We start from the raw sequence: 27,164 nt of genomic DNA on the forward strand, positions 1-27,164 counted from the left end.
AATAGACTTTCTATTTTGAGAAAAGGTGATACAAATAGTCTGTACACTGTCAGCCAGTCTTAGTTTCCTGTAATGATACCCTTGTTCTTACTCTATTACCTATGTTCTATTTCTCTTGGTAGCATTATAATTTGTATTTCTTATGGCTGAAGTTGAATGTCTTCAAATGTTAGGAGCTAATGTGAGAAATCTACAGAGTCTACTTAATGAGCAATTTATTAGGGGGTAACTCACTACAGCATGGGTATTTATCACAGGGTCTGGGAAAGCCAAGCTATGTCCCACACTGATCGTCTTCCAAGATCTACCTGGTCAGTCCTAGCATCCAAACCATGAGGGAGTGAATAGAGCACCACCTATGTGCATCCCAGGTCTTAAGGGTCTCCAGTGGCCATACCCCAGGGGCATGTACTTCAAGGTCATGGTCAGGTATAGCAGTGACCTGCTGCCTCACTAGGGGCAGTGCTTCAGGGTCATATCTAGAACAGCTACCCACTACAAGAGCATTTTTATTCAAAAAAAATTACTATCCTTCACAGAATTTTTTTTCTTGAATAACAAAGCAACAAAAGAATGAGATTCTGAAGGAAGAGAAGGAAGACTGAGAAGATCATAGAAGGGAAATTTAAAATTGTCTTCATACTCCTAACTCTGATGTTTTCAGGGCTGACCATTTGATACTGGATAACCAATTGGTGTTCTCTTCCATGGAGAAGACAATTTCTCCTGCTCTCAGCATTGCCTAGGGTTCTGTGCATGCTAGGCAAATGCTCTACTACTGACCCCGGCAGCCCAGCACCTTTCCGAAAAGGAGCTGGGTGTTCTTTGCTATGCCATATAACCAGGCTGTCCTCCTCCTTTGAGTCCTCCTGCTTCAGCCACCCAGCCATACTCTTTTGCCTGAATTTTTTGATTATCATTGAATCCTCTGGGTTGTCTAATGTTAGGCTGTGTCCGCTCTGTAATGATAAAAGTCTCCACTTAAATTAAGAATTAAAGACAACAACGTGCTTGTTCTCATTGCATATAGTTCTTCTTTTCTTTTTTTATTAAATTTTTTCATTTATTTTACATACCAACTGCAGTTTCCCCTCCCTTACTCATACTTCTTGTAATTGCCATTAATCTGGGGCAGTGATATTTATTATTTATATAAAATGAACTTTTTGAAGTGGGAGAGACATAGGTAGTTACAGTTATAGGTTGATCAAAAAGACCAAGAATAATCCTGATTGGGAAACTTTTTAAGAATCGAATTATAAGTGGTTTGGTTGGATTTCACTACACAACATTGTAGAAGTAGCTTTGAACTTGACTGTGGTTCACTTCCTATGTAAGTTGGAGATGAGACATATGAACACCACCTCTGGCTAAGTCTTAGAATTCTAAGAAATCTGAGAGAATCACTGTTAAAAGTCCTGGTTACTAGCGTCCAGACTCAGTAGATGGTTCTCAGCCAGTCTTGTGTGTTGAATCAGTACCTCGGAGAGCTCCAAACAGAGGCACTTTTCAGTAGCTGCTTTAAAAGATTATTTTAACCCTGAAGACCTGAAATATTTACAGATTCTTGTAATTCAGTGTATTTTACATAGGCACAAAAATAATTCTGATGTTTCGGTGAACACTAGAGTTATGGTTCTCAGTACACAGTCCAGTATCACTTGAGAGTTAGAAAGACAGACTTATAAACCCCACTCTAGACCTACTGGATTGCAAATAAGTCATCAATCCCAAAACGAACAAGTCCTCCATGTGATTTCTGGTGAATGGTGAAGTTTGAGAAACACTAGCTTCAAGACTGTGTTAATAATCATGTCAAGGAGGACTTGTGTGGGATCTTAGGAAGGTATTGTTTATTCCACTTAATTGAGATTTGGAGATATATATATTTGAGAGAGAGAGAGAGAGAGAGAGAGAGAGAGAGAGAGAGAGAGAGAGAGAGAGAGAGCGAGAGAGAGCATTTATTGATGCTAAACTTATACAGTGTCTCAGTTCTGCTTTTCAAGTGTGTGTTTCATCTTTGTTCATACAATTGCTTTGGCTATGTAGTCCTGGATACTTGTTTTACTTGGAAGGTAGATTTGGGTCACATAGCCACTTGCCCAGTCGCATGTTCGGCAGTTTATGTTTTGTAGTTAAATATGTCCCTTCTACATTCCTATCCTTGTTCCTTTTGCTCTTTCTAGAATGCCTTTTCATTTACTTTCTCTGTGTTGTGTAGTATTGGTATATTGCTTATTTCTAAGGGGAGCCTGTCATACATGTTGTACTTGAGGAGTCAATGTTAGCTATTATTAGATAAATTGAAGTAATAATGGCTTTGAAAAGTTAGAAGAAAGAACGAAGAATTGGACAGGAAACACAGCCTGGTTAGTCTTTTAAATACATGCTTGTCTTAGAAAGTGCTATTATTAGTGCCCAAAGATGAGCCTTCCGGACAAGATGTACTGGTGTTTCTGTCACTTTGTTGCCTCAAGTCAGGGATTTTTTAAAAGTAGTTTCCATAGGTAGCACTTAGGAAACAGATGGAGGTGACTAATACATTTTTAAACTATTATAATTCATAGGTAATGTTGGAAGTGTAACACGCATGTATAGAGGTCAGAGGAAAACTTTGTGGAGTCATTTCTCTCTTTCCACCTTTAAATGGCTCCAGGACTCTAACTCAAGTTGTCAGACTTGTAAGGCATGCACTTGGATCTTCAGAGCCATCTCACCAGCCCATGTTAATCTCTTTTTATTGTCTTTGGTTACTAAATATAATTTGTAAGCTTAAATATTTAACTTCAGAGTCAAACAAAAGCTATCTTTTGACATATTGATGTCTTTATTCCCTTCTGATGATCCAAAGACTTTTTCATTACTTCTGGTAAGACTAGAAGAGTATGATTTAGCTTCTGTGAATAATTAAAGTCCTAGTCTTTATATCATGACCTTGAGGCCTGTGCTCAGCTCACCAGGGTTCTTGACCATGGTCTGAGCTATAAGATGCAGTGTTTCAACTCTAAATTATATAACTTTGCTGTGTTAACACATAAATAAACTTCTATTTCTGTCTTCATTTAACTTCCTTGCTCTTTTGAAAATACGACCTCAGCGGGAGTTTTAGTGAAACTTGGCTCTCTGTAGAGCTCTGGCTGGGACTGGGGATTAAATGTACATAAACACACTATTAGGAGAAAAGCATTAAGATTAATTTAGCTGCATGGGTCGGGGAGAACCTCATAGGTAAATGAAGACCAGAAAAAGTAGATGGACCCAGGTACTGGTGTACTATGTTGATTATAGAGTAGCAGTTCCAGAAAAGTAATTAAATATATGAGGAAACTAAAGGCAAATAACAGTTTATTTGCAGCCATTACTCTTGGCCATCTTGCTCTCCATCTCCTGGCTAGGGCGGTGTCTTCACATGAGAGCTTTGATTGCTTTGGGAAAGAAAAGAAGGTTGCCATGCTCTTCTTGGGTCTGCTGTTTTCCAAATGTCCTTACCTGGAAATAATTTGGGGACCAATGTGGGATATTTTGGGATGGCATACTCTTGTCATGTCTCTAGAAAATGTTGGTAGGGAGAAGAGAATAAAAAATAAAGTTCATTCAAACTGGATTCCATGAATGAGTAAGCACAGCAATCAAAATTTTAAGACTGATATTTTTCCTTTATTACATATTACATGAGCAACCATAGTTAATTGCATAGTTTTTCTACACACCTAGTGTTTTTCCAGCAAACATGAACATCTGGGCTCTGGTCTGTAGGGACTATTCATTTTTAAGAGTTTTTAACCTTCTCCTATCATGGACCCCCATTTCTAAAGAAGAGCTCTAATCAGCTTTACCCAATTTACATAGTAGTTACTTCTCTCTGTGTTGGGTAGTAAGATGAAATGCAAAGCCCATTCTTGGTCTTTGGGTTTGAAAAAAGGAATATTTGTACAGACGACTAGTATGTATTGACAAATGTATAGTTACATTTTTCTGAATAAACATTCTGAGATGGTTTTGGGCATTCCTCTTGACAACTTTGTTGAAGCTGTTAGCAAATGTGATGTTTCACCACCCCCTTTTGGTGTGTCTTCTAGCTATCTTGGTGTATGAGGTTTGTGTTACATAAATGTATTTGTTTTGATCATCTGTTTCCTTTATTATAAATGTGGTGTTTTTTCTCTGTTGGTCTTGGTAGGTTTGCTTGTGAGTATTGGCAGTGTGTTCTCTGGTCACTGCTACCTGCCTTTTTTGTTGCAGCTTTCCTGCCTGAGACTTCCTAGGAAAGGAAAACAGGAGGGACTGTTTCTCATTCATTCATTCATTCATTCATTCATTCATTCATTTTGACTCCTTAGGAAGGAAAATTAAATGATGCTTTTTTAGTAGTATTCAGTACCCAGTAGAGGTTTAAGTTTATGGTAGACAAATCAAGCTCAGAAGGAAGTTTTCCCAAGGTAACTTCTTTACTGTGAATAACCCAAGTGTATGGTGACTTACCGAGAAACCTAAATTAGATATGGTCAAAGTAATTCAAAGGATATAGTTTAACATTTTCTTCTAAGCCCAGTAACCACTAGGTGTATTTGTCAAGAAAACCCTGATAATCACAAGGTTTCCTGTCCAGGTATGTTTTTACATAGAAATCAGTGATCCTCAAAAGCCTGGGAAGAAGCCCTTTGCCTCTGTTCCATCAGCTCTCTGCAGTAGTAGTATCTTCAAGTTTCTGCAGCATTACAAGAAAGGGGAGAGGGAGAGGCTAGAACTTGCTAGGTGCTTCTGAAGGTGGATGCACAGCAGTGCATGTGCTTACTCCACTCAGCTGTATGGAGACGAGTGACTGGTTATAAAACGGGATTTATAGACAGACGAGCTTATGTATTTACTGTAATAAAAGTGTAAAAAATACTCATTGTAGCAAAGTTGGATATATAGTCCTGTGTGTGTGTGTGTGTGTGTGTGTGTGTGTACACGTTATAGAAATGTAAATTTTTACCTCTGATTATATGCAGTTCTCTCATTTTTATTACTTACTGATTGTGAGATTTATAAATGGCATCTCATTTACAAAGTGTGCTGCTTAGAATTTGTATCATTTAAAATCTTTTTTTTTTTTTTTTTTGGTTTTTCGAGACAGGGTTTCTTTGTGTAGCTTTGCGCCTTTCCTGGAACTCACTTGGTAGACCAGGCTGGCCTCGAACTCACAGAGATCCGCCTGGCTCTGCCTCCCGAGTGCTGGGATTAAAGGCGTGCGCCACCACCGCCCGGCCCATTTAAAATCTTTTAGAAGTTTATTTTAGATTTATTTATTTTACTTTATGTATAGGAATATTTTGACCTACGTGCAAGTATGTGTACCAGGTTTGTGTCTTTTGAATCTCCTAGAATGAGAGTTGGGATTACAGAGGACTATAAGCCATCATGTGGGTGCTGGGAATCAAACCTGGGCCCTCTGCAAGAGCATCCATCAGGTGCTCTTAACCACTCTCTGTCCAGCCTTCATAAAAATCTTAAAATTTGATGAGGAATTGGATAAAATTAACCATTTGACTTCAGTAATGCTGTTTTTTTTTTTATGCATTCTCTGATACTGCACATTTTTCTGAAATACTAAGTAGCCTGCTATCAGTTGATGAAAGGTAAGATGGTCTTGATAATGTGTGGAAGTTATCCCAACTCTCCCATGACTTTTCTCCACTGGGATAGCTAGAATTGTAGGAAAATAATTAAAATCTTGAGTGAGGTGGGGCAAAGATGGTAGTCTGCTTCATTTTTTTTTTAAAGATCTATTTATTTTTATTGTCTGTGCACCACATACATGCAACACCCAAAGAGGCCAGAAGAGGTTGTTTGTTCCCCTGGAACTGGAGGTTAAGAATGACTGTAAGCCACCATGTGGGAGCTGGTAACTGAACCCAGGTCCTCTGGAAGAGCAGCCAGTGCTTTTAACTGCTGAACCTCCTCTCCAGCCCCCAGTCGGCTTCATTTATAAGCCCTTTCAACTCTTTATTAAGGGAACAAACAACAACAAAAACTTGTGGATAAGGTTGTTCCCCTTATTCCTCTTGTATATCCCTAAGCTCACATCAGGTTGCAGTTTGTTCCTGAGCCCACCCAGTACAGCATTCTTTTATAGTCTGCTTGTCTCAGCTTCCACAAGACAGGATTCCAGTTTTATTATTTTGTGTGGATGCATGCATTTTAGTGTCCTTGAAGTAGTAACCAGCCACTCTGAGTGGCTTACTTGGCCATTTAATATAGTATTTTCAGTTTTCTTGATGACACTCTACCACTGTTTTTATTAATACTATTTTCAAATTCCTCTTTCAAAATGTAATATTATTTTTTCACAATTTTATCTAAACTAGCTGGGGGTCATTGTTCCTTGATCTACTATGCTTTAGTTAAAGCATAGTAAAAATAATTATGTTCTATTGGTGACTTAGAATCACCTCTCCCAGAAAAAAATAAGGCATATAGGATAAGAAACACTCCGTGCCATCACTGATCATTACTTAACATTACCCATTCATTACTATGTTTTTTCTTTGAATTACAATTGTTACGAAATAATAATAATATATCTGTACATATAGCCATATTAGATAGATGCCTTCCCTTCTTGTATGTGTGAAGCTTCTGTAACTTGAAGTTTCATGAATCAGGAGCATGTTGTGTACAAACTAGTTTTGAGAAGCCAGACAAATACATATAGTGGTTGATACAGGAGGTATCTTTGCCAGCATAAAGGCAGAAAAGGGCATTATTTTTGCAGTAGAGTATTATTTCCTGCTATTTCTGAGACTAACCATACTTAAACTAAAAACCATTATTTCTGTATACTTATTATTATGGACATCACTACTAAAATGAGCTGTAACATTGTACTTTACTTCACTTCTCCTAAATTAGATAATAGTCTTTATCAGCTAATGGAGTAGAGTTAGGTCATAGGAGTCATCTATATTTCTTGATTGATTGCTCAGTGCTTGGTTTTTCAAGACAGGGTTTCTCTGTGTAGTTGTGGCTGTCCTGGAACTCATTCTGTAAACCAGGTTGGCTTCAAACTCACAGAGATCCTCCTGCCTCTGCCTTCTGAGTGCTGCTGATATTAAAGGCGTGTGCCACCACCACCTGATAAATTTATTGGTTTGGTTTTGTAGCTGTCACTCTCCTATCCAGCTGTATAATTTTGTCATTTCAAGAATGTTATGTAAATGGAATATGCACAGTGTAACTTTTACAATTGACATTTTTCAAACTTGGCCTAATCCCACTGCAGTTTTCCAAGTTACTGTGTGGATCAGTAATTTGACCTTATGGCCTGTCATAACTGTGTTAACTGTGAGTCCTTCGCTCCACTTGTTTGCTGCTGCTTCACCACTGGAAGACATTTTTGGCTATTGTGAATCAATTTGCTGTGAACATTAGTGTTGAGTTTTAAAATTTTAATTATCTTAAAAGTGATTATTCAGAGTATGTTATAGTATAGTATACTATACTAATAACAACTGTCAGAAACCAAATATGGAGGTCAGAAGACAGCTTTTTGGGTCAGTTCTCTCCTTCCACTTGTACATGGGTTCCAGGAATCGATCTCACATTGTCAGGCTTGTGCAGCAGGCACTTTTACCTAATGAGTCATCTTGCTGGCTGTGTCAGTGAGTTTACATGAACAGAAATTTAATTTTGTAACTGTGCCATGTGTGTGCATGTATGTGGTGGGGAAGCTGAACTCCATAACTATTATTTTTGTAAATTTATCTCAGTTTATCCCTTACTAATAATGAACATTTAAGTTATTTTCTCTAACTTTTTTGCTTTCATGGATAGTGATAAAAAGTGTATGCACATGCCCCTTTGCCCTCATTTATGAGTACTTCTTTGGATACACAGGTCTAAAATTGGAGTTCCTGGGTCTTTTACGAAGTCCATGTTTAGCTTTACTCTATCCAAACTGACTGTACCAGTTTTGTATTCTCCCTATTTGTGTATGAGAATTCTGTTCTCTATTTTTGTCAATACTAGTTATTTTCAGACTTCATAATCTTTGTAAATCTAATATTTATTGGACAAAGTCCTCTGATCTCTACATATGCACTATGGCACATACATAGAGAAAGAGAGAATGATAATAAATAAAATAAGAATAAAGATGGCCTTGGAGTCTAGAACTTTGTTTTTGAAACAGTGTTTCTCTGTGTAGTCGTAGCTGGCCTCAAATTAGCAGGGATCTACCAGCCTCTGCCTCCCAAGTGTTGGAATTAAAGGCATGAGCTACCACTGCCCGCCTTTATTCTTTCTATATTTTAAACCTTTCACTATGGATGATTTTCATCATATACAAAAGTAAATAAAATAGTAATGAATTGGGTCTGCTCAGCTGGCTAGTATTGTTCCTCTATGCTCATACATCACTTTCCCCCAGTGTCTTGTAGCCACCTCAATGTTATTTCATTTTGGAATATCAAAGGCCTGTCACAATACTGTGAGCAAAACTTTCACAGTCATTTTTATCACACATCTTAATGTTATCAAATACTTAGTCATTGCGCTATGATTACGTGATTGATCTCTTATTTCTTTATATTGTAAACAATTGACTTCTTTCCATTTTTGCCTCACAAATTGACTTATTTAAGGATACAAAAATTTAGATTCTTTTGTTTCAAATTCGGATCAGAAAATCTGCACATTGGTAGTCTCTTTAGATTCCTGTGACCAGGAACCAAGCTTTGACCCTGGCTTATTTTCAAGATAGATAGGTAATTGAGATAGACAGTTTCCCTGTAGAACTATTCTAGCTAAAATATACATGTTCATGTAGAGGCCTGAGGACAACCTCGGATATCATTCTCAGGAAGTCTGTACACCTCCTTTGAGGGAGGGTCTTTTTTTGGGCTAGAGCTCACCAATTGGGCTGGACTGGCTAGCCAGTGAGTGCTAGAAATCCTGTTTTCACAGGCACATGCTCCTATGTCTGTTGTTTTTTGTGTGGGTTCAACTTGAGTGCTCATGTTTGAAAGGGAAGCACTTTACAGTTGTCACCACCATGCCATTCTCTCTCGGGTTATTGGTGAACCTAGTGTCTGAAAAACACCCAAGGTCAGCTGGTGCTAGATAATGAGACTATCCCCCTGCCCCTGCACACACACCCACCCCAAAAAGGGGTGTGTGTGTGTACATGTACACAAACTACTGTAACTTACTCTGACTCAAGATTACAAGTTGGGGTAGGTATCTATCTTAGTGGTAGAGTGCTTGCCTAGCATATTGTAGTCCTTAGGCACCATGACAATGCAGTAAGACTAATAACCTTCTATCCTTACAACTGTCTTCTGTGTCTCCGTCACTTCTGACAGACATCTGTGTAATCCCTATATTTTATGTCCTGTGACACTACAATAGTGTCAGAGTAAATAAACCAGTACTTCCACCAACAATATAATTTCTGGAAATAGTTTCAAAGTTTTTGTTGTTTGTTTATTTGCATTTTTAAGTCTTAAAGATACTTTTATTTACTTCTTCTACTAAATTTTTTAGTTTAGAAAAGTTTCCATGATTTTATTTTGTTATTATACAAAATATTTAAATAGCTCTACAAGTAATAATACAGGCTATGTTCAAAGAAAACTAAATGTTTCCGTGTAATTCTCTACCACCTGCTCCTACCACCATGCTATTTCTTCTTATTAAGCCCTCCTAAAATCATGGTTTAGGATATTATCTTGCATTCAGAAATTTCGGGAAGACTCCCACATGAGTGGGACTTTGATATTAGAGTGTCTGGTTACTTATTGCTGTGACAAAAACCTGACAAAGGCAACAGAAGGAAAGAGGGCTGATTTTGGCCCACAGTTTGAGGAAAGACAGTCCATCGTGAAACTAGAAATGACATCAGATGTTAGAGACAACAGGGCAGGCGGCCACTGGTCACATCCCATCTGCAAAGAGTAATGCACGCTAGTGTTGAGCTGTTTACTGCATCCGTTGCCCCAGCCTATAGAATGATGCTATCCATGTTTAGGTTGAGTCCTTACCTCTGTTAACTTAATCTAAATACTTCTTCACAGCCATGGCCAGAGGCTTGTCTGTTTCATCGTTGATGCTACTCTGTCAAGTTGACAATATTAACTTTCACAAAGACTCAATAGGCATTGGAGATTGTTGGGAAAGTATGGACGTATTTGGTAGGTAGTACTAGGTCAGTTAATTTTCCATATGGAAAATTACAAAAGTAAAAAATACAGGAAAACTAACAGTTTTAGAAGAGATTATATAAAGTTATCTTAATGATTTAAAAGTGAAGACAATATATGTGCATGTTTGTGTGTGTGCGTGTGTCTGTGCATATAGAAGCCAGCGGTAATCCTCCAGTGCCGAGCCTCGGGAACTCTCCACCTTGATTTTTGAGATGGGATTTCTCATTGGCTTCTGACTCCCCAGTTAGGCTAAGCTAGCTGGCTAGCAAGCACTAGCAATCCACTATTTCTGCATCCTCAGCACTGGGATTATAAGCATGCCACCATACCTATTTTGATTTTTGTTGTCATTTTGTTTTTTAAGCTCAAGGACAGTTTTATTGGAGTTTAAAAGAAAAACAATAACCAAAACAAATGGGGCAGGCAAGCTGAAAATCTCATCAGCTCCCTGCAGGTGAAGCAGAGGGAAGGCCATGCCCTTTAAGCTGACATGGCTATCAGGCACATAGCCCACAAGCAGCTACATTGGTGGGGAGGAGAGCTTTAGGAAAAGAGTAAGGAAGTCCTAAAGTACTGCCACCCCCGCCTCCCAAAAAAAGCATACTTAGATTCTGGCTGGTGTATGAAAGAAAGAAATAGAAAAAAAAAAAAAAGTTATTTCCAACTTCTGTTAGGACCTTAGAAAGGCAGACAAACCCAGCCAACCTCATGCTGCTCAGCTTGTAAGGACTGCCAATACCTGGTTGTTTATGTGAGTGCAAGAGAGGACTCAGGTAGGAGGACCTAATGCTCAGATGGCAAGCACTTCACCGACTGAGCTGTTCCCCTTGCCCCAAAGATAATGCTTGCTGCAAAGAACAGAAACTATAAAGGCAAAGACTACTAAAATGTAAGTTCCTGAATACTAAAAGACATTATAAAACATAGACTGGAGGGAGATACTAATGAATGCACATCTTCCAGGCAGTTGGGAATAGAGGGAATATAAAGTCTCTTTTTCTCAGAATCCAGCCAGCTTGGGTGCTGAATTCTGTGTGATTTGACACACACTGATTAAAACACTTCCGGAACTTAGTGTCAGTATATACAAATGAAATTAAAAATAGTTTCCTGGATTTGTGGATTAGGAAATATATATGTACAAATGCACATTGAGAACTAAAGAAAAGCATCAGTAGTAAACAAGAATTGTAACTTGTCGTATTATATTAGTGAATTAGGATTTGATTAGGTACTTAAAATTAACTAGAAATATTTAAGCTATAAAGAAATCAATAACTTCTGCCCTCTAGCCTGACCAAGATCTTCAGAGCTAGAAAAAAAGCTCAGGTTTTTGAAGTGGCTAAAATACTTTATAAGGGTAATTTTCACAAGGCTAGTGATTATTTAAGTAAAGAAAACAGAAATCAAAATGGAGTTATTGAATAGATTTTTAATGCTTGTGAACTGGAACTAGAATTCTTTATACTTTTTTCCTCCTACTACTTACTGCTTCAAAGCTGGGTCTTTGATGATCTATATTGTAAGTTGCATCTTTGCTCTCATTATTAAATATTATGTCTGATTTGTTCTTTTAGGGTTTACTTTAAATTTATTTTAAAAAATAAAAGCAATGCATATATTATTAGGCTTGATTAATTTTTTTTTCTCACATGAGTCAGTCTGGTGTAAGACATGGACTTCCAGGTACAATGTGGCTGTTGTACTCCTGAACTCACAGCAACTGCGATTACCTGTACAAAATCTACCCAAGATAGGCCTGTCAGCACCTGTCATGGAAGGGGAGAACCTCTTGGGGCCCCACTCCTTTCTGAGGATTTACATGCAGTTAAGGTTGATGAGGCAGGTTGATGGAAGAAGCATTGGTAAGACTCCATGTGCCTGTAGACAAATCGTAACACATGCTCCTAGAAATAGCTTTAATACAACTCATAGAACCACACACACAGACACAAAGTAAAAGTGGGACTTGTTGGAAAGAAAAGAAGGCTGGGGATAATGGTAGGAGAATGAGACAGTAAGAGTTTGGGGTTCGAGGGCAGTACATTAGATGTGTGAAGGTATTATGAAATCCATTATCATGCATAATGTATGTAATAGAAACGTCTTAGAAAGTCAATCTCTAGTGAAGCAGCTACCTTTAATCTTAGCATGTTATGGTTAATTTAACAGAATTTTGAAAGTCCAGGAAAGGGAGTCTCAAAGAGCAATTGTCTAGATTAGGATGTCTTGTGGGTATGTTTGCTAGGCCTGCCCACGGTGGGTGGCATCATTCCTTTGGCAGAGGATCCTGGGTTGTAGGAGGGTGGAGAAAGCTAGCTGAGTACTAGCATGCATGCAGCATTCCCATTGCTGTCTGCACTTAACTATGGGTGTGATGTGACCACTTCTCTCAGCTCCTGCCTGTGACTTCCCTACTGTGATGTAACTTGGAATTGTGGACCAGAAAAACCTTTCATCCCTTAAATTGCTTTTGTCACGGTATTTTATTATAGAATAGAAAAGGTACCAAAACGTACTTTTTTCTTTCAGTGTTTGTCTTCCAAATTCTGAATAATGATACTACTATCTTTTAACTGCTTTAAAAATGCTATCTCCTCATTTCATACTACTTAAGATCAGAATTCAGTTTTTTCATGTGTCAGCACACTTTTTTGACTGTGGTTTTACTATTAAATCAGTATTCATTGTATGTTAAGCAGATGTTATCAGCTGATACTGGTGATCAGCAGTAATTTCATGTTTCTTGATTAAGTTGTATTTTCAAAGGAAATGGTCTTCCTCTCTTTGTGTCTATTACTGTGCTGAATAGTTTTATGTAAACTTGACTCGAGCTAGAGTTATTTGGGAAGAGGGAACCTTAGTTTAGAAAGTGCCCCCGCCCCCATCAGATAGGCCCGTGAACAAGCCTGTAGTGCATTTTCTTAATTAGTGGTTGATGTGGGAGGGCCCAGCCCACTTGCGGTGGTGCCACCTGTGAACATGTGGCAGTGCCACCTGTGAACATGTTGTTCTGGCTTGTATAAGAAAGCAGGCTGAGTAAGCCAGGAGGAGTAAGCCAGTAAGCAGTGTATCTCCATGGCCTTTTCATTAGCCCCTGCCTTGAGTTCCTTCCCTAACCTCACTCAGTGATAGACTATAAATTGTAAGCTAAAAATAAATGCTTTCCTCCCCATGTTGCTCTTGATCATGATGTTTTATTGCAGCAATAGAAACCCTGACTATGACAATTTCTATCTTATATTTGTCACAAACTCTTCGGCAGGAGGATAGCTTTCCCAGTATTCTCCAAGAGTGGCAGAGTCTGTCATTTCTCCTGTGGACCTTTCTTTGGAGCTGTTCGTTTGGCTGCAGTATTCTGGACTAGCTGCTGTTAGGCTTGGTGCATGCTTATCATTCATCATCCTGGGGTTCTCTTGCTTCTTTCATGTGTTTGTTTCCAGTTCTTGGAGGGCCTGTTTTCTTCCTTTTAAGTGGACATATCTTCCTTCAGCTTCCTAAGTGTACATAACAGGCGGACTTTGTTGCAGGCCTTCTATATCTGAAATTAAGTTCTAGTTTGGAAACCGCCATCCATCGGAATTTTGAACATGGTTTCCTTTAACTTTCAATGTTGCTATTAACAAATCATGTATATGTATGAATTGCAGATTTTCTACAAATTTGAAATTTGTTGTTGTAAATGTGTTTCTTTTTCTGTAGCATTTTGTTCCTGTTTTATTGTTTCATTAATAATTTTCAGGATATATTGTTTTTCTTCTTGCACTGTCTGCTCACTCTGAAATCATTCCTGCTGTTTGTTTTTTACTTAAAAAACTGAACTACTCAATTATCCATTGATATTTGAATAAGATCATATAACCGATGGTATTTTTAACCTGTCAGCTCCCCAGAGAAGGATGCTTTGGCTTTATTCCTGAGTGGCTGAGTTGAAGGATGGAGTAGGAGGAGTGGAGTGGCAGTGGTAGGATAGATAGTTCCTTGTGTGTTTTGTTTGTTTGTTTGTTTGTTTTGTTTTTTGTTTTTTCGAGACGGCGTTTCTCTGTGTAGCTTTGCGCCTCTCCTGGAACTCACTTGGTAGCCCAGGCTGGCCTCGAACTCACAGAGATCCGCCTGCCTCTGCCTCCTGAGTGCTGGGATTAAAGGCGTGCGCCGCCGCTGCCGCCGCCGCCGCTGCCGCTGCCGCCGCCGCCACCACCACCACCACCACCACCACCACCACCACCACCACCACCACCCGACTAGTTCCTTGTGTTTTACCTCCACTAATATGGCACCTCGGCTTGCCTTTGATACACTAGTGTTGTAGTTCACAGTTTTCTTTTTTTTAATTTACATTTTATTATACATACCAACCACAGTTTCCCGCCTCTTCTTTCTTCCTCTTTCCTACCCCCTCCCCTATCCACTCCTCAGAACAGGTAACCTCCCATGGGGGTCAACAAAGCATGGCATACCAAGTTGAGGCAGGATCAAGCTCCTCCCCCCCTGCATCAAGGCTGAGCAAGGCATCCTAAAAGGTTCCCAAAGCCAGTTCATATGCCAGGAACAGGTCTTGGTCCCACTGCTAGGGGCCACAAACAGACCAAGCTCCACAACTGTCACCCACATGCAGAAGGCCTAGGTAGGTCCCATGCAGGCTTCCTAGCTGTCGGTCTAGACTCCATGAGCTCATGAGCTGTGGCTTTCCCCCCTCATGATATTAACCAACCAACCAACCAACCAACATGCCCCTCACCCCACCCCCACCTCCCCCACCCCATCCCCAGCGAGCACTCATATAATCCCTCCTTCCTCCCTTCAACTTGACTCCGGGAGCTAGGAGCAGTGCTTGGCTATGGATCTTTGCATCTGCTTCCATCAGTTACTGGATGAAAGTTCTATGATAACAATTAGGGTAGTCCCCAATCTTATTACAGGGGCAGCCAGTTCAGGCACCCTTTCCACCATTGCTAGGAGTCTTAGCTGGAGTCATCCTTGTGTAGTCCACAGTTCTCTGAAGAAGCCTTTGTAAATCAACTTTCAGGTTGATATGTGAGAAGAAAGGATTTCTCCAGCTACCCCGAAGGAGAACAAACTCTACTTATCTATATAAAGATTTCCAACCAATCTTCTTGTTTTCAGACACACAATCATTCCCTTTGAAGGTAACTTGATTTTAGCTAACTCCTAGATACAGAGGAGGAAGGGGACTGATCCTTACTGAACATTTCAATGTTCTCTTACCTGCTAATTCAGGTTCTCTATAATCCTGAAATATTTATTGTTAACTTTCACACCATTCTTATCAGCTCTAACAACTTACTTGAGAATGGAATTTTGAGACAAGCCTCATGATCATTCTGCCTTATTTAACTTCATTTAACTTTGTTGGAGGAAATCTACCTCATATATTTAAACTCTGGCCGTTTGAGTGAGTGGCTCCTCTGTGGTGTAGTTAACTATGGAAGGGTATCAGACAGAACTGAGTAAGGGTTCAGGGCAAGGTGGACATCTATAAATAAGAGGTGACTTATGTAAAGAGTTCCAAATCCATAAATAAGTAGAGAAGTGATCAGGATGGGCTTTGTTATTTGTAAAGTCTTGATTTTTAAACACTCTGATTGGCATGTTCAGTATATCAGAGAATATGTATGCTACACGTGGTGCTGCACTCTTTTTTTTTTAAATTTGTTTATTTATTTGCATTGGTGTTTTGCTGCATGTATGACTGTGTGAGGATATCAGATCTTGAGTTACAGACAGTTGTGAGCTGCCATGTGGGTGCTGGGACTTGAACCCAGGTCCTCTGGAAGAGCAGTCAGTGCTCTTAACCACTGAGCCATCTCTCCAGCCCCAGCTGCACTCTTAATGTAAATAAAAAGAAGAGTTTAAGTAAAACTGTGCAGTCGGCTGTATTACCTAAAGGTTATGAGGTAGAGACCAAATTGGAGAAAATAAAATGTTTTGACATCAACAAATAAAAAGGAATAGCAGAAAATATTGACTATTTAAGATACTATTGAGCAAAGTACCATTCCTTTCCCTTTTCTACTTTAAAACTGAGAAACAGACATAATTTTAATAGTACTTAAAGAAGTATTAGAAGGTGAGAAAAAATATGTCTTAAAGGACTTTCTAAGACATCATTAGAAACACTTATTGTACTACTCATTACATCAGGTCTTCAGCTGTAGGAGTTTAGGCCTCTTGTGCTTACCGTTCAGTGGATGCCTGGAAGGGAGAAGGAAGGAAGGAAGGAAAAAAGGAAGAAGGACATGAGAGAACATACACCCAATTAAGTTCTCCCAGCTCCAACAGTTGGGAAACTGAAGGGGGAGAACAAAAACGAGCTATATTACCATTCCTATACCTTTCCCTCCTGGAGATTTGAGAGAAAAGATTAGAGGAAGAGAATAAATGTTTCCCTGTATTCTACAACATTTAATGAGCATGATATAGTAGTTAGCAGTCATATCAATAATGATAGTGTGAGGTGAACTGCCTCATTATTACGTGCTCCACTGAACTGGATACCACTCATTTTATACCATGCTCAGTTAGCTACTTCAATCTGAAAACATCTTGCCATATTTCAGCTATTGGAAATCTGATCTTCCTGGTTATATGTGTTTTCATTCCATTAGGCTGCTGTGCTTGTTAGATACTTGAATATGAATATGGCCAAATGCTAACTGACTTTGAAAGGTACTCCTAGTTAGACTAATAAGCATATATTCCTTAAGCTATAACCAGTCAACTTGGAAATAATTTATGTGTTCTGTCAACGGACTATACAAGTTTCTTTCCAATGCAGCAGCTATTGCTCTTCTTACAGAGAGTAACCAGACTTTCTTGATGGACACTGAAGGGAATTTTCTGCTTTCATTCCCACTTCATTTTTTCTTCTTAGCATGATTATGCACATCTTTAAATCCTCTTAGGTTTCTTGGTTGTTTCATTGCTGATACACTTTTACCACAAGACATTTACATGCAGGGAGATATATGCCCATATTAACCTTTTCAGTGCCTTTGTATATTTCATTTTTTGAGATTATGATATAATTATAATATTTCTTTCCTCCCTCCAAGCTCTCCCATATTCCCTCCCCACTGTGCTTCAAATTTATGGTCTCTTTTTTCACTAGTTATTATTAAAATCTATATGCATATGCATATATATGTATATATATATATATAGGTATTCCTAAATATAACCTGTTTGGCCCATATTATGTTACTTGTATGTATATATATATTCAGGGCTGACCATTTGACACTGGACAACTAATTGATGTGCTCTTCCCCAGGGATGACTGTTTCTCCTTTGCCCAACATTCCCTAGTTGCCTGTTGGCTTAGGCTTTGTGGGCTTTCCCCATCCGTGTTGACAAGTCTGTTGTTGTCTTTGTTGGGCACTTATGTAGATGAGACTTTATGGGTGTAGCTTCTAACATTACTAGGAGACACAGTCTCAGCAAGCGCCTTGTTCTTCTGGCCTTCAAAATCTTTCTGCCCCCTCTTCCTCGATGTTCCCTGAGCCTTGGGTATAAGAACATTTCCAGCTCTTTCCGTCTCCCCTCTCCCCCTCCTTTTCTTGTATATAGGGGGTGTTTTACTTTTTTTGTTTGGTTGACTGGCCTGCAACACTAACCCATTGTTATATTATTTGTTATACAGCAAGGAAAGATGTTTTCTGGGTTTCAAAAGCTGAGTTATAATAAACTAAAAAATTCTGCTTATAGCTTAAAAGTCTCTTGTACCACATTTAACAAATGCTGTTTTAGCCAACAGCATTGAGTTCTCGCTTTCCCCAAGTACTATGTAGAGGTATATAAGTATGATGAAAGCAGTGACCACTTTTACAAGAGAATCTGCCTTTTTATCTGATAACATAAAGAACCCATGTATGGGGTAAACAGAATGCTGAAACACCTGTACCTGATTTGGAAACAACAGAAAGTCTAAGTCTCTGATGATGCTTGTAGTTTCCGAGTAAAAGAGAAAATGAGAGTGCTGGCATAATTAGAGTGCTAGCTTAAGCTAGTCTTTGCCCCAACTCTGATTTAGCACATTGTCAGATCTCCTGTCAATTCTTATCATTAATTTTCTAAACTATTTCCCAGCTTTTCTTGCCTTTCCCCTGCCTCACAAGTGGGGGTGCTGGCTTTTGTCAGAATAGAATAAGAAGATAGAGCAGATAGGAGGTGGAGGAACAAGAGGTGAGTAAGATTAGGTAGGTGTGTACAAGATGGTCATGCAGATTTTGTATATAGCCTTGCCCTTGGACTTTGGGGAATTTCTGTTTACTGTGGAAAGCAGCATATTGGGTTAAGCTCCTTAGCACTTAGGAAAGTCTTTCTTTAAAATAGCTTCTGCTTGTATCAAGCTACCTGGTTAACTGTTGTTAGTCTGCACACTAAAGGTGTTCATTGTGTGCAGCTGCAAATAGCATTTTCTTTATGGAAGAAAGAAGAGTGTTTAGTAATCTGCAGAGTTCGTAGGATTTAAATGTCTCTCATTGAGTTTGATATGAATTGGATTGACTTTTTGAAGGCATTCTTGTGAAGAATAGTCATGTAATTAAAAATAATTATAAAAGACTAAATTTTAAATTTCAAGTATATTTTTAAATCAATCATAATTACAGAATAGTATAAGTTCACCAATAGCTAGAACTCCTGACTCTCTAACTTCATTGTGTAGGATATGGTACAAGTTAAATACATTAACATTGTAAAATGTCAGAATCTGAGACTCATTGGGATGTAAAATACCTACTACATAGGGAGGCTGAGGCAGTTGATTTAGTAGGCATAGAGCACATTAGCCATTGCCTGGCCCATAGTAATTGGTATAAAAGTATATAAGTATTGGCTAACATTTATTTTTATTTTTATTGTTAGTGGTAAAACACTTTAAAGAATGAATTGGAGTTCAAATCTTATCTGTAGTGACTGGTTTTATTGAAGTTAATAAGCATACACCTCTGTTTCTATTGTCACTGTTGGGAACTACCTTTAAAAACGTCAGGTTGAAATCTTCGAATGGCACAGATAAGACCTATAGTTACAGTGGGTCTACCTTCATATGCAGGCAGCATTAAATAACCAGCACACTGGTGGCTGGTATTCTCACTGCTTTGTTCTAAACTCTCACCACATATTTTCAGTGAATATTTGTGCACTTTAGCTTTTTCAGTAAAGACACGATATTTTAAAATGTTCAACAATGTCTATCAGAGAGAAAAATTGGTATTCCCTTTTCCATCCTTGAACTACTATCCTGATAGCCCCTCTTGAGCAGACGTAGAGAATTATCAGCAATTTCTTTTTTTTCTTCTTCCAAATACTCTGCACTTAAAACATAAGTACGCCTACCCATGCATGTCCTTTCTACACCTTGGCCTTCTGCCTCATGTTCTTTCAGTTTCACCCCCATCATGAATGCTCACAGCTCGTTGCCACCCTGGCTTTGGATGACGTTCTGAGCATGTGTACAACATCATTTCCTTTTCCTCTATGGACTGCTTATTTTCCATTTTCTTTACTTCTCATGGAGTCACAACCAATCCTGTATGTATTTTTCTATGTAAATTTAAAAGTTATTGGAATTACCAAGTCAGAGAGCATATATTTTAATTGATAAATACAAGCTTACAATTTTCTCCTCACATTCCCAAATAGCTAAATATCAACTTTTATATCTTAGTCTAGCTGATGTGTGAAAAATACTATGTCTGTGTCTGCCTGATTTGCATGTTTAAAAGTCCATTGCTACTTATTCTCCACTAAAAATTCTTTGCTAGTTTTTTTAAGGTATTAAGTATATTTTCTTACATTTCAGAGAAATCATAAGAAAAATGGCTCTTTTTTTCCTTAGTTATTTGTATATTGACTTGTTATAAAATTTTATATAGTCAATATTTTAAATTAGTTTTTAGTGTTTGAATTTAAAATTGTCCATATATCCTGCAATTTCTTCTTCTATTTTAGTGTATCTGAATTTTTTTAAACATTGTGAGATATGTCACTTATTAGCTTTACAATAAGAGTAGGAATTAGCCTTAATTTGTTTTGTAACTAGCCTGCTGTTCTAATACCACTAAAAAATGTTTTTATTTATATTTTATCTTCAACGATTTGTATAATATACTGAATGCTAAGCTTAATTATAAATTTTTTAATGTTCTTCCATAGTTCTTATGTTATTACACTGGCATGTTCATCTATATTACAACTACTATTTTATGTTTTGTCATATATGTGGGGACTTTAAAAGATAGTTTCTCAGTTTATGTTTTTATTCTTTCAAACTTTAAGTCATGTGTAAAGCAACTGCCCTTGTACAGTCTCTAAAACTAATTTTTGTGTCATAATTTCAACTCAGTTTGAAGAATTATTCTCTTTTTTTTTTCAGCTTTTAACCTAGACAATGAGCAACCAGATTATGATATGGATTCAGAAGATGAGACATTATTAAATAGACTTAACAGAAAGATGGAAATTAAGCCTTTGCAATTCGAAATTATGATTGACAGACTTGAAAAAGCCAGTTCTAACCAGGTACTGTACCATGTAAAAGTGTCTCTTTATGATTAAACCAATTAACACCTTTGCTTCTCCTCATCCAAGTGTATTGTGTGAATGTGCTGCATTTTGCTGTTTGTTGAATTTCTTTTTTTCTTTTTTTTTTTTTTTGACATCCTAGAATTTCTATGTGAACAAAATACTTCATCATTTTCTTGAATAGGAACATAGAGAATAATGTTCTTACCTTTTCCCATATGAATAGAATAGTGTTATAGTGCCTTGATCCTTTGCATAGTTGCTATATTCTTGATAGTTCTGTAACTAATTTTGTTTAATTGAGTTTCTGAGGTAGTTATCTTAAATCTTGCTCAGTTGCCCAAATTTATACAAATCTCCATTATTTTACTGAGTTTAAAGTTTAATAACTTGCATATTACTCAAAATGCTAAGTTCTAGAAAATTATTCACAAAGTAATTGAGAATTTTCTTAGTGAGCTATTCCAAAAATTTACAAGCAATTTAAAATAACTGTCTTTCTAGAAAAAATTAAACGGCACATGTGAGGAGATTTTAAGTGTTGATCCTTTTGACTTAATGACCTCGTGTCTGGAATTATTCTGCAGAAAAGTAAATAGATTGCTGGGGATGTAGCTCAATGATGAAGCTCTTACTTAACATGTGTTAAGACCTGATATCATCTCCCTTGCACCACAAAAATTAGAAGAGAGACATTTGCCTGTATGGTAGAATATAATGCAGGCATTAAAATAATGAGTTTGAAAAGTGACTTATACCTTAGTACATTATTTAGTACATGATACGCAGTTTTGAAAACAGGATATAGAATTTACCTAGAAAACTGAGGTTTGGGTAAAACATATTTGCACATGTACATTAAGAAAAAGAAGATACAACAATGTGCCAACAATGGTTGTATTGGGATGCTGAAATAATTGGAGATTTTTGTATTCTTTATGCTATTTTTTTGTCTTGCAGGCTTACTATAATAAAGGATGTATTGTTGCATAATTAGATTTTTAAATAAACTATTTTTAAAATTACTTTTGGTGTACCTGTGTGGTATATTAATGTGCTAATTACTCATTTTTAAAGAAGTTAGGGATATAACAAAATTGTAAATAAACTATACAATAGAGTTAATTTTTTTAAATCAGTTTACCTATAAAAGTTAATTCCCCTTACAACTTAAATTCTTTAACTCTCTAAGGTGATGGTTCTCAATCTATGGGTCATGACCTCTTTGGGGTTGCATATTTACATTATGATTTATAACAGCAAAGTTACAGTTATGAAGTAATGAAAATATGAAGTATGAAAATAATTTTATGATTGAGGGTCCTCACAACATGAGGAACTGTATTAAAGGGTCACAGCATTAGGAAGGTTGAGAACCGCTGCTGTAAGGTATTACCAGCTCTTCAGAACATTTTCAAAGCCTTTCCATTGGAAAGTGACTTGACTTTGATTACTTGTTTTGACTGAAAATAATACCCAGTGTTCTATCAAAAGAAACTGGAGCTAAAACTCAGTTGGTAAAGTGCTTACCAAGCATGCTCAAGGCCTCGAATTTGATCCCTAGTACTGTCATATAACCGTGTGTGGTGGCATGTGCCTGTAATGCCAGCTTTTCAGAGGTAGTCAGAAGTATTATAGGTTCAAGGATTGACAGCATGGCCAATTTAAGACTAACCTGGGTAACATGAGACAATGTTTTAAAAGGTGGTCACAGTTTGTGTTCACAGTTGCCCTGAGTTTATATCCACAGGTATCAAACAGTTTCTGGGGTCCGTTTATATACAAATATTCCCAGCAAATCTAGGCTGGACTAGTCTTTTGGAATTTATTCTATTTTCTATAATGGCTTAGAAATTCACTTGGTATGGCTGAGATCATAGCATCAAAAGTCTTCTGTTCTCTGTTGAATGGATTACTTGCTTAGTGTCTAGACAAACAAATAGATGATGACATTGAATGAAACATGAACAAGCTCTACCTTTGTGCAGCTAATAAGCTGCACACACCTGGCAGCTCACTATGCACATATGCTCAGTGCCATCTTGTTTTCTCTTTGTTTAGGAATGAGATTCTAGGCCTTCAGAGGAGTTGCTAAACAGAGGGCATGGCAGCACCTACTGGGAAGCACAGAGAACTAATAGCAGAGTTGTTATCAGAGGACTGTGAGAAGATTCTGTTAGCAGAACTAAGGGCTTACAGACCTCAGAAGGCTAGCTGTCCTCCTAACTCCCCACTCCATGCATTCCTGTTTGTCCTTTGGGGGGCTGGCATGGCATCACAGGGCAGAGGATTGAGTTTGTAGTAAACTAGTATTTGTTAGGTTAATAGAGGAAAAACTTAAAAAGACAGGCAAAGTTTCTGCTCCTGTCGTTCTGGAGATCAGTGCACTGAAGTCATTTTTGCGAACTATTAGCAAATGCTGTGGTTTTTGTCAGTCTCCATCTATTGTTTATTTCTGTGTCCACCTGTCCTTTTTCTCTCTGTGATGCTAGGCATGGATCCAGGGCCTTGTGTCCGCTAAGAAATTTCCCTACTACTAAGCTCTCCTCTTTTCTTAACACTGTTTCCAGTGTGTGCAACAGCTTTGTCCCTTCCAGTTTGCTCTCTCTGAACTGTGCTTGTTGTTTTCTTTCTTTGTGGCAAGGCCTCTCCCCTTGTTTCCCAGGCTGTTCTAGAGCTTACTGTAGCTCGGGTTGGCGGCAGCCTCCTTGTGTGCTGGAAGAACAGCTGATATGTTGAAATTTTATTCTCAGTATTCATGCTCTGTGCATTTGGGGGTAAAATCACTTCAGTACTGGTTTTAATGGATAGAATAAGCCATGTACCTCTGCCCTTGACTTCTTTGACCGGCTTCGGGGTTTTTTGATTGTTTGTTTGTTTGTTTTTCTCCCTCTTCTCATAAAACATCTTGGCATCTCCATCAAGACCCTTCAAGTTTAAAACCCTTCTAAGACTAAATTAACTGTCCCATCCTGGATGATCTTAACATGTCTTAGCAGTGACTACCCAAACTCAACTAATCTTTTTTTTTTTTAATCCTTTTTACAGTCTTGACAGCTAATTCTAATGCCTGAACTTAGATTGCACCTCTTACTGGAAATGGGAAAATTATAGGACCGTTTTTTTTAATCACTTGACAACATTATAAACTGTTGGTAGTTTAGATAAAAGTATTAAAGATAACATGGATGAGTCTAGGTCTGGAAAGTGTGCAGGTGTTCTTTAAAATGGTTTATTCTTGCAAGCTTCTTTGTACATTTGCAGTCGTTTCTAAGTGAAAATGGTTGGTTGTTGTTTTGACACAAGCTGCCTTAAATGGCATTCTCTTTATTTGACTTTCCTCTCAGTATGAATACCTTAATAAGATACTTTGTAAAACGGAAGGCTATGCTCTTTTTTCATGTATACCTATGTATTTTAGGCTGGCCTTGAAATCACTGTAGTTCCCCTTGCTTTTCTTGCTGAGTGTTGGGATTGCTGGTGTGTGAATTATGCCCAATTTTTTAAAGTAATCATTTTCTAGAATCATTTTTAATGTTTCCCTTATAAGCCTGTTACCTCCTTTAACTAACACTCGATTTTCACATGCTTATTAACGCTGCTCTCCACTTAGCACACCTTCCCTAGAAAGACTCTTTACTTCTTGCCTTCTGCCACCCCATCCCAAACAGAATGCTTCTGACAGTCAGTGTGGGGGGAAACAAAACCCACCACCCATGAATCGCAGTTTCCTGCCTTCCTACTTACATACCTCCTTTATCCTCTTTTATCCCCAACCCTTCCTGATTTGATTGTATAACTACATATTTCGTCTTTATCTCATTTTTACTTATCTTTTCTCACATCTCTTGTCTGTCTTCTCAAAAAAGTATCCATGGATCTTTGTTTCCAAGACAACCTTTTTGTTTAATCTCATCTTTTTCAATAAACTTCCACCTCATCTCTCCCTTTTTGTCATATATAAATTTTGAAAAGATAATTTGAAATACTTGGTGTCTCCTACATTTACCATAAACTTTTACTCATACTCCTGAATTCTTTAAGTTCCTAGTAGTCTCCAGATTGTCATCTAGGAGCCTCTTCAACCCATGTTCACATCAGTATCTTTCCCTGTATTATATTACGTAATGTTGACCACATTTGATGATTTCGTTTTCTCTTTCTCTATTGCCCTTTTCTGTCAAGTGTGTTAATGCTCACTTTGGTGTCTTATCCTCAGCTCACACTCTTTTATCTTAAGTTCCCATCAGCTTCTTGCTGGCCCTCAAGTCCTGTCTCTATCTGCTAAGCTCCAGGAAGTATTTCTCTAGAACATTTCTAACATAGCAGAATCTTCAAATTCATCATTTTCAGACCCTTATCCATTCTTGAGGTCTCCCTTTCTACACAGCCAAGTATACCCTAAATGAAACCATCGATTTTGTTTTGAAGTGATATTATCTTTTCCACCTCTTCCATTTTTATTGTCTCTCATCTGGACTTCCATTCATTCTGCTAGTTGCTATTTTATTAAAAACTTTTCTTAAGAAGGAGAAAAAAAATAGTAGATGGTTTTTGCTAAAGACTGTCTTCCACTTGACTCCAGGTATACAACTCTCTGGACCCCAACGCCCTATGCCATTTTATAGATCATCCCTGTGGACCCCCAAAGCCCTATGCTGTTTTATAGATCTTCCCTGTTCCCTCTGCATCTACATTTCTAATACTGTGGTTTTAGTAAGCATAGTCTAAACCCCAGTCTGATGGTTCTTTACTAAATATTTTACAGCTGATTAAAGTCCATCAACATCACTTCCTGTAAAAGTAGCCACACTAGCTTCTTTCCTGCTCCTTCCACTTAGCCAAAATCTATATTGAAGTTCAGGGATGTGCGTCAGTTCTATTTTTCTGATGCTAGCTAGATTCCTGCCAGAGTCTATGAGATCAGAAATAGAAGGGAAGCTAGAGCTCTGGCATCTTCCTGGGAAGATTCCTAGAGCATCATTAATAGTTAAATAGTTCTTTTTCAAGAAAAATATGTTGATAAAAGAGCTATTTTGTTGTCTAGTCCTCTCTTTGGCTGTCAAAAAGTAGTTTTTAAATAGTCACACTGTATGGTGTGATATTTTTAGTACATGTATGTTATCAAATCGATGAAAGAGACTCTAAATTTCTTTTAGAGTTTTAAAATTGTATGAGCACAGAGTGTTGCTTTGCGTGTTTGTAGGTGCACCATGTGCATGCCTGGTGTCTGCAGACGTAAGAGAATATTGGATCACCTGGAACTGGACTTAGGGATGGTTGTGATCCACCATGTCAGCGTTGGGAAACGAACCAGGGGCCACAGCAGAGCAACACATATTGTTAACTACAGAACCATTGTTCAGCCCCCAAGTAATCTAGTTTTTAAAATAACTCAAATTTGGTGTTTATAATTTCCACTGCAGCTCCAAGTGTTATTATACCCAGGTTTGTGTTAACTTTGTAGTGCTGGAAAACCAGTGTTGTTCACATTGCTGAAGAGGTTGGTTTTAACACAACAGCAATCTTATCAGTATGTGGCTAGGAGAAAAATTTTCCTAAATGAAAACTATAGTGAAAGCTTGGAATGAAAGAATGGATTACACGTATTTTTCTTTAGTAGTTATCTCAAATATGGAGGTAAGTGGAATAGTGTGATTTGTTTGTTTGGCTAGTTGGGGTGTGTGTTTTATTTTGTTTTGAGACAGGCTCTCATGTAGATCAGGCTAGCCTGGAGCTCAATCCTCATGCCTCTACCTCCTGTTGAGATTGCAGGTGATTGCCACTAGGCCTGGCAATCGTATGATTTTAATGGATTAGTTTTGGTTTCCTATGAACAAGGAGCATATTAAGTTCTTTAGCTGTGGCATTAATAGACTTAGAATTGAAGTGGAAGTCTTTTTCATTTGGACACATGTCCTTTAAAAAAGAGTACATGGCTGGTGTTACAATGCTTTCCCAGGGATCCTGACTCAGACGTTGTGATTCCGTCAGATCTTCATTACTGTGGTTTGAAGACCTTTTCCATTTTCTGGGCCCTAGATAAAAATAATGCTTTTTCTTCATTTTTATGCTTGTAGAATACTCAGTGTGTTAAGGTATATAGTTCTACTTAATTAAATGCTGGTGTTTCATAATTGTGTGGTATTGTACATTTGGAGTCATCTGATAAGTGAAAAATGTTTGTTGTGTTATATGCATACACTCATGTCAGTCCTTCACTCTGCCCACTGTGAACCAAGTGTTGTTCCTCATTCTTGGAGAACACGAGGTGGAAAAGTCCCGTTTAACACTTGCAGTGTGATGTCGATGACGACGACAGTGGTTTGGGAGAAGGGGAAGGCAAAGCCGATCTGTAGCAGAGTCCCCCTCACAGGGAAGAGTTGCTGTAGTACTTACTCTGCCTGTATCTCATTTCACCAGTCTCTGTCC

At 38.0% G+C, this 27,164-nt stretch overlaps 1 protein-coding gene across 2 annotated transcripts in view; it reads left to right on the forward strand.

The window, feature by feature from the left end:
* Epc2 (enhancer of polycomb homolog 2) overlaps positions 1-27,164 on the forward strand; it is a 120,414-nt gene that overhangs the window by 60,153 nt on the left and 33,097 nt on the right. For both annotated transcript variants that reach the window (XM_028879447.2, XM_028879522.2), the window contains exon 3: positions 20,584-20,729. In XM_028879447.2, coding sequence (XP_028735280.1) covers positions 20,584-20,729 — 146 coding nt within the window. The remainder of the gene's footprint in view (positions 1-20,583; positions 20,730-27,164) is intronic.

This window comes from Peromyscus leucopus, chromosome 4 (genome assembly GCF_004664715.2).
Source record: "Peromyscus leucopus breed LL Stock chromosome 4, UCI_PerLeu_2.1, whole genome shotgun sequence".
Classification (NCBI taxonomy): domain Eukaryota; kingdom Metazoa; phylum Chordata; class Mammalia; order Rodentia; family Cricetidae; genus Peromyscus; species Peromyscus leucopus.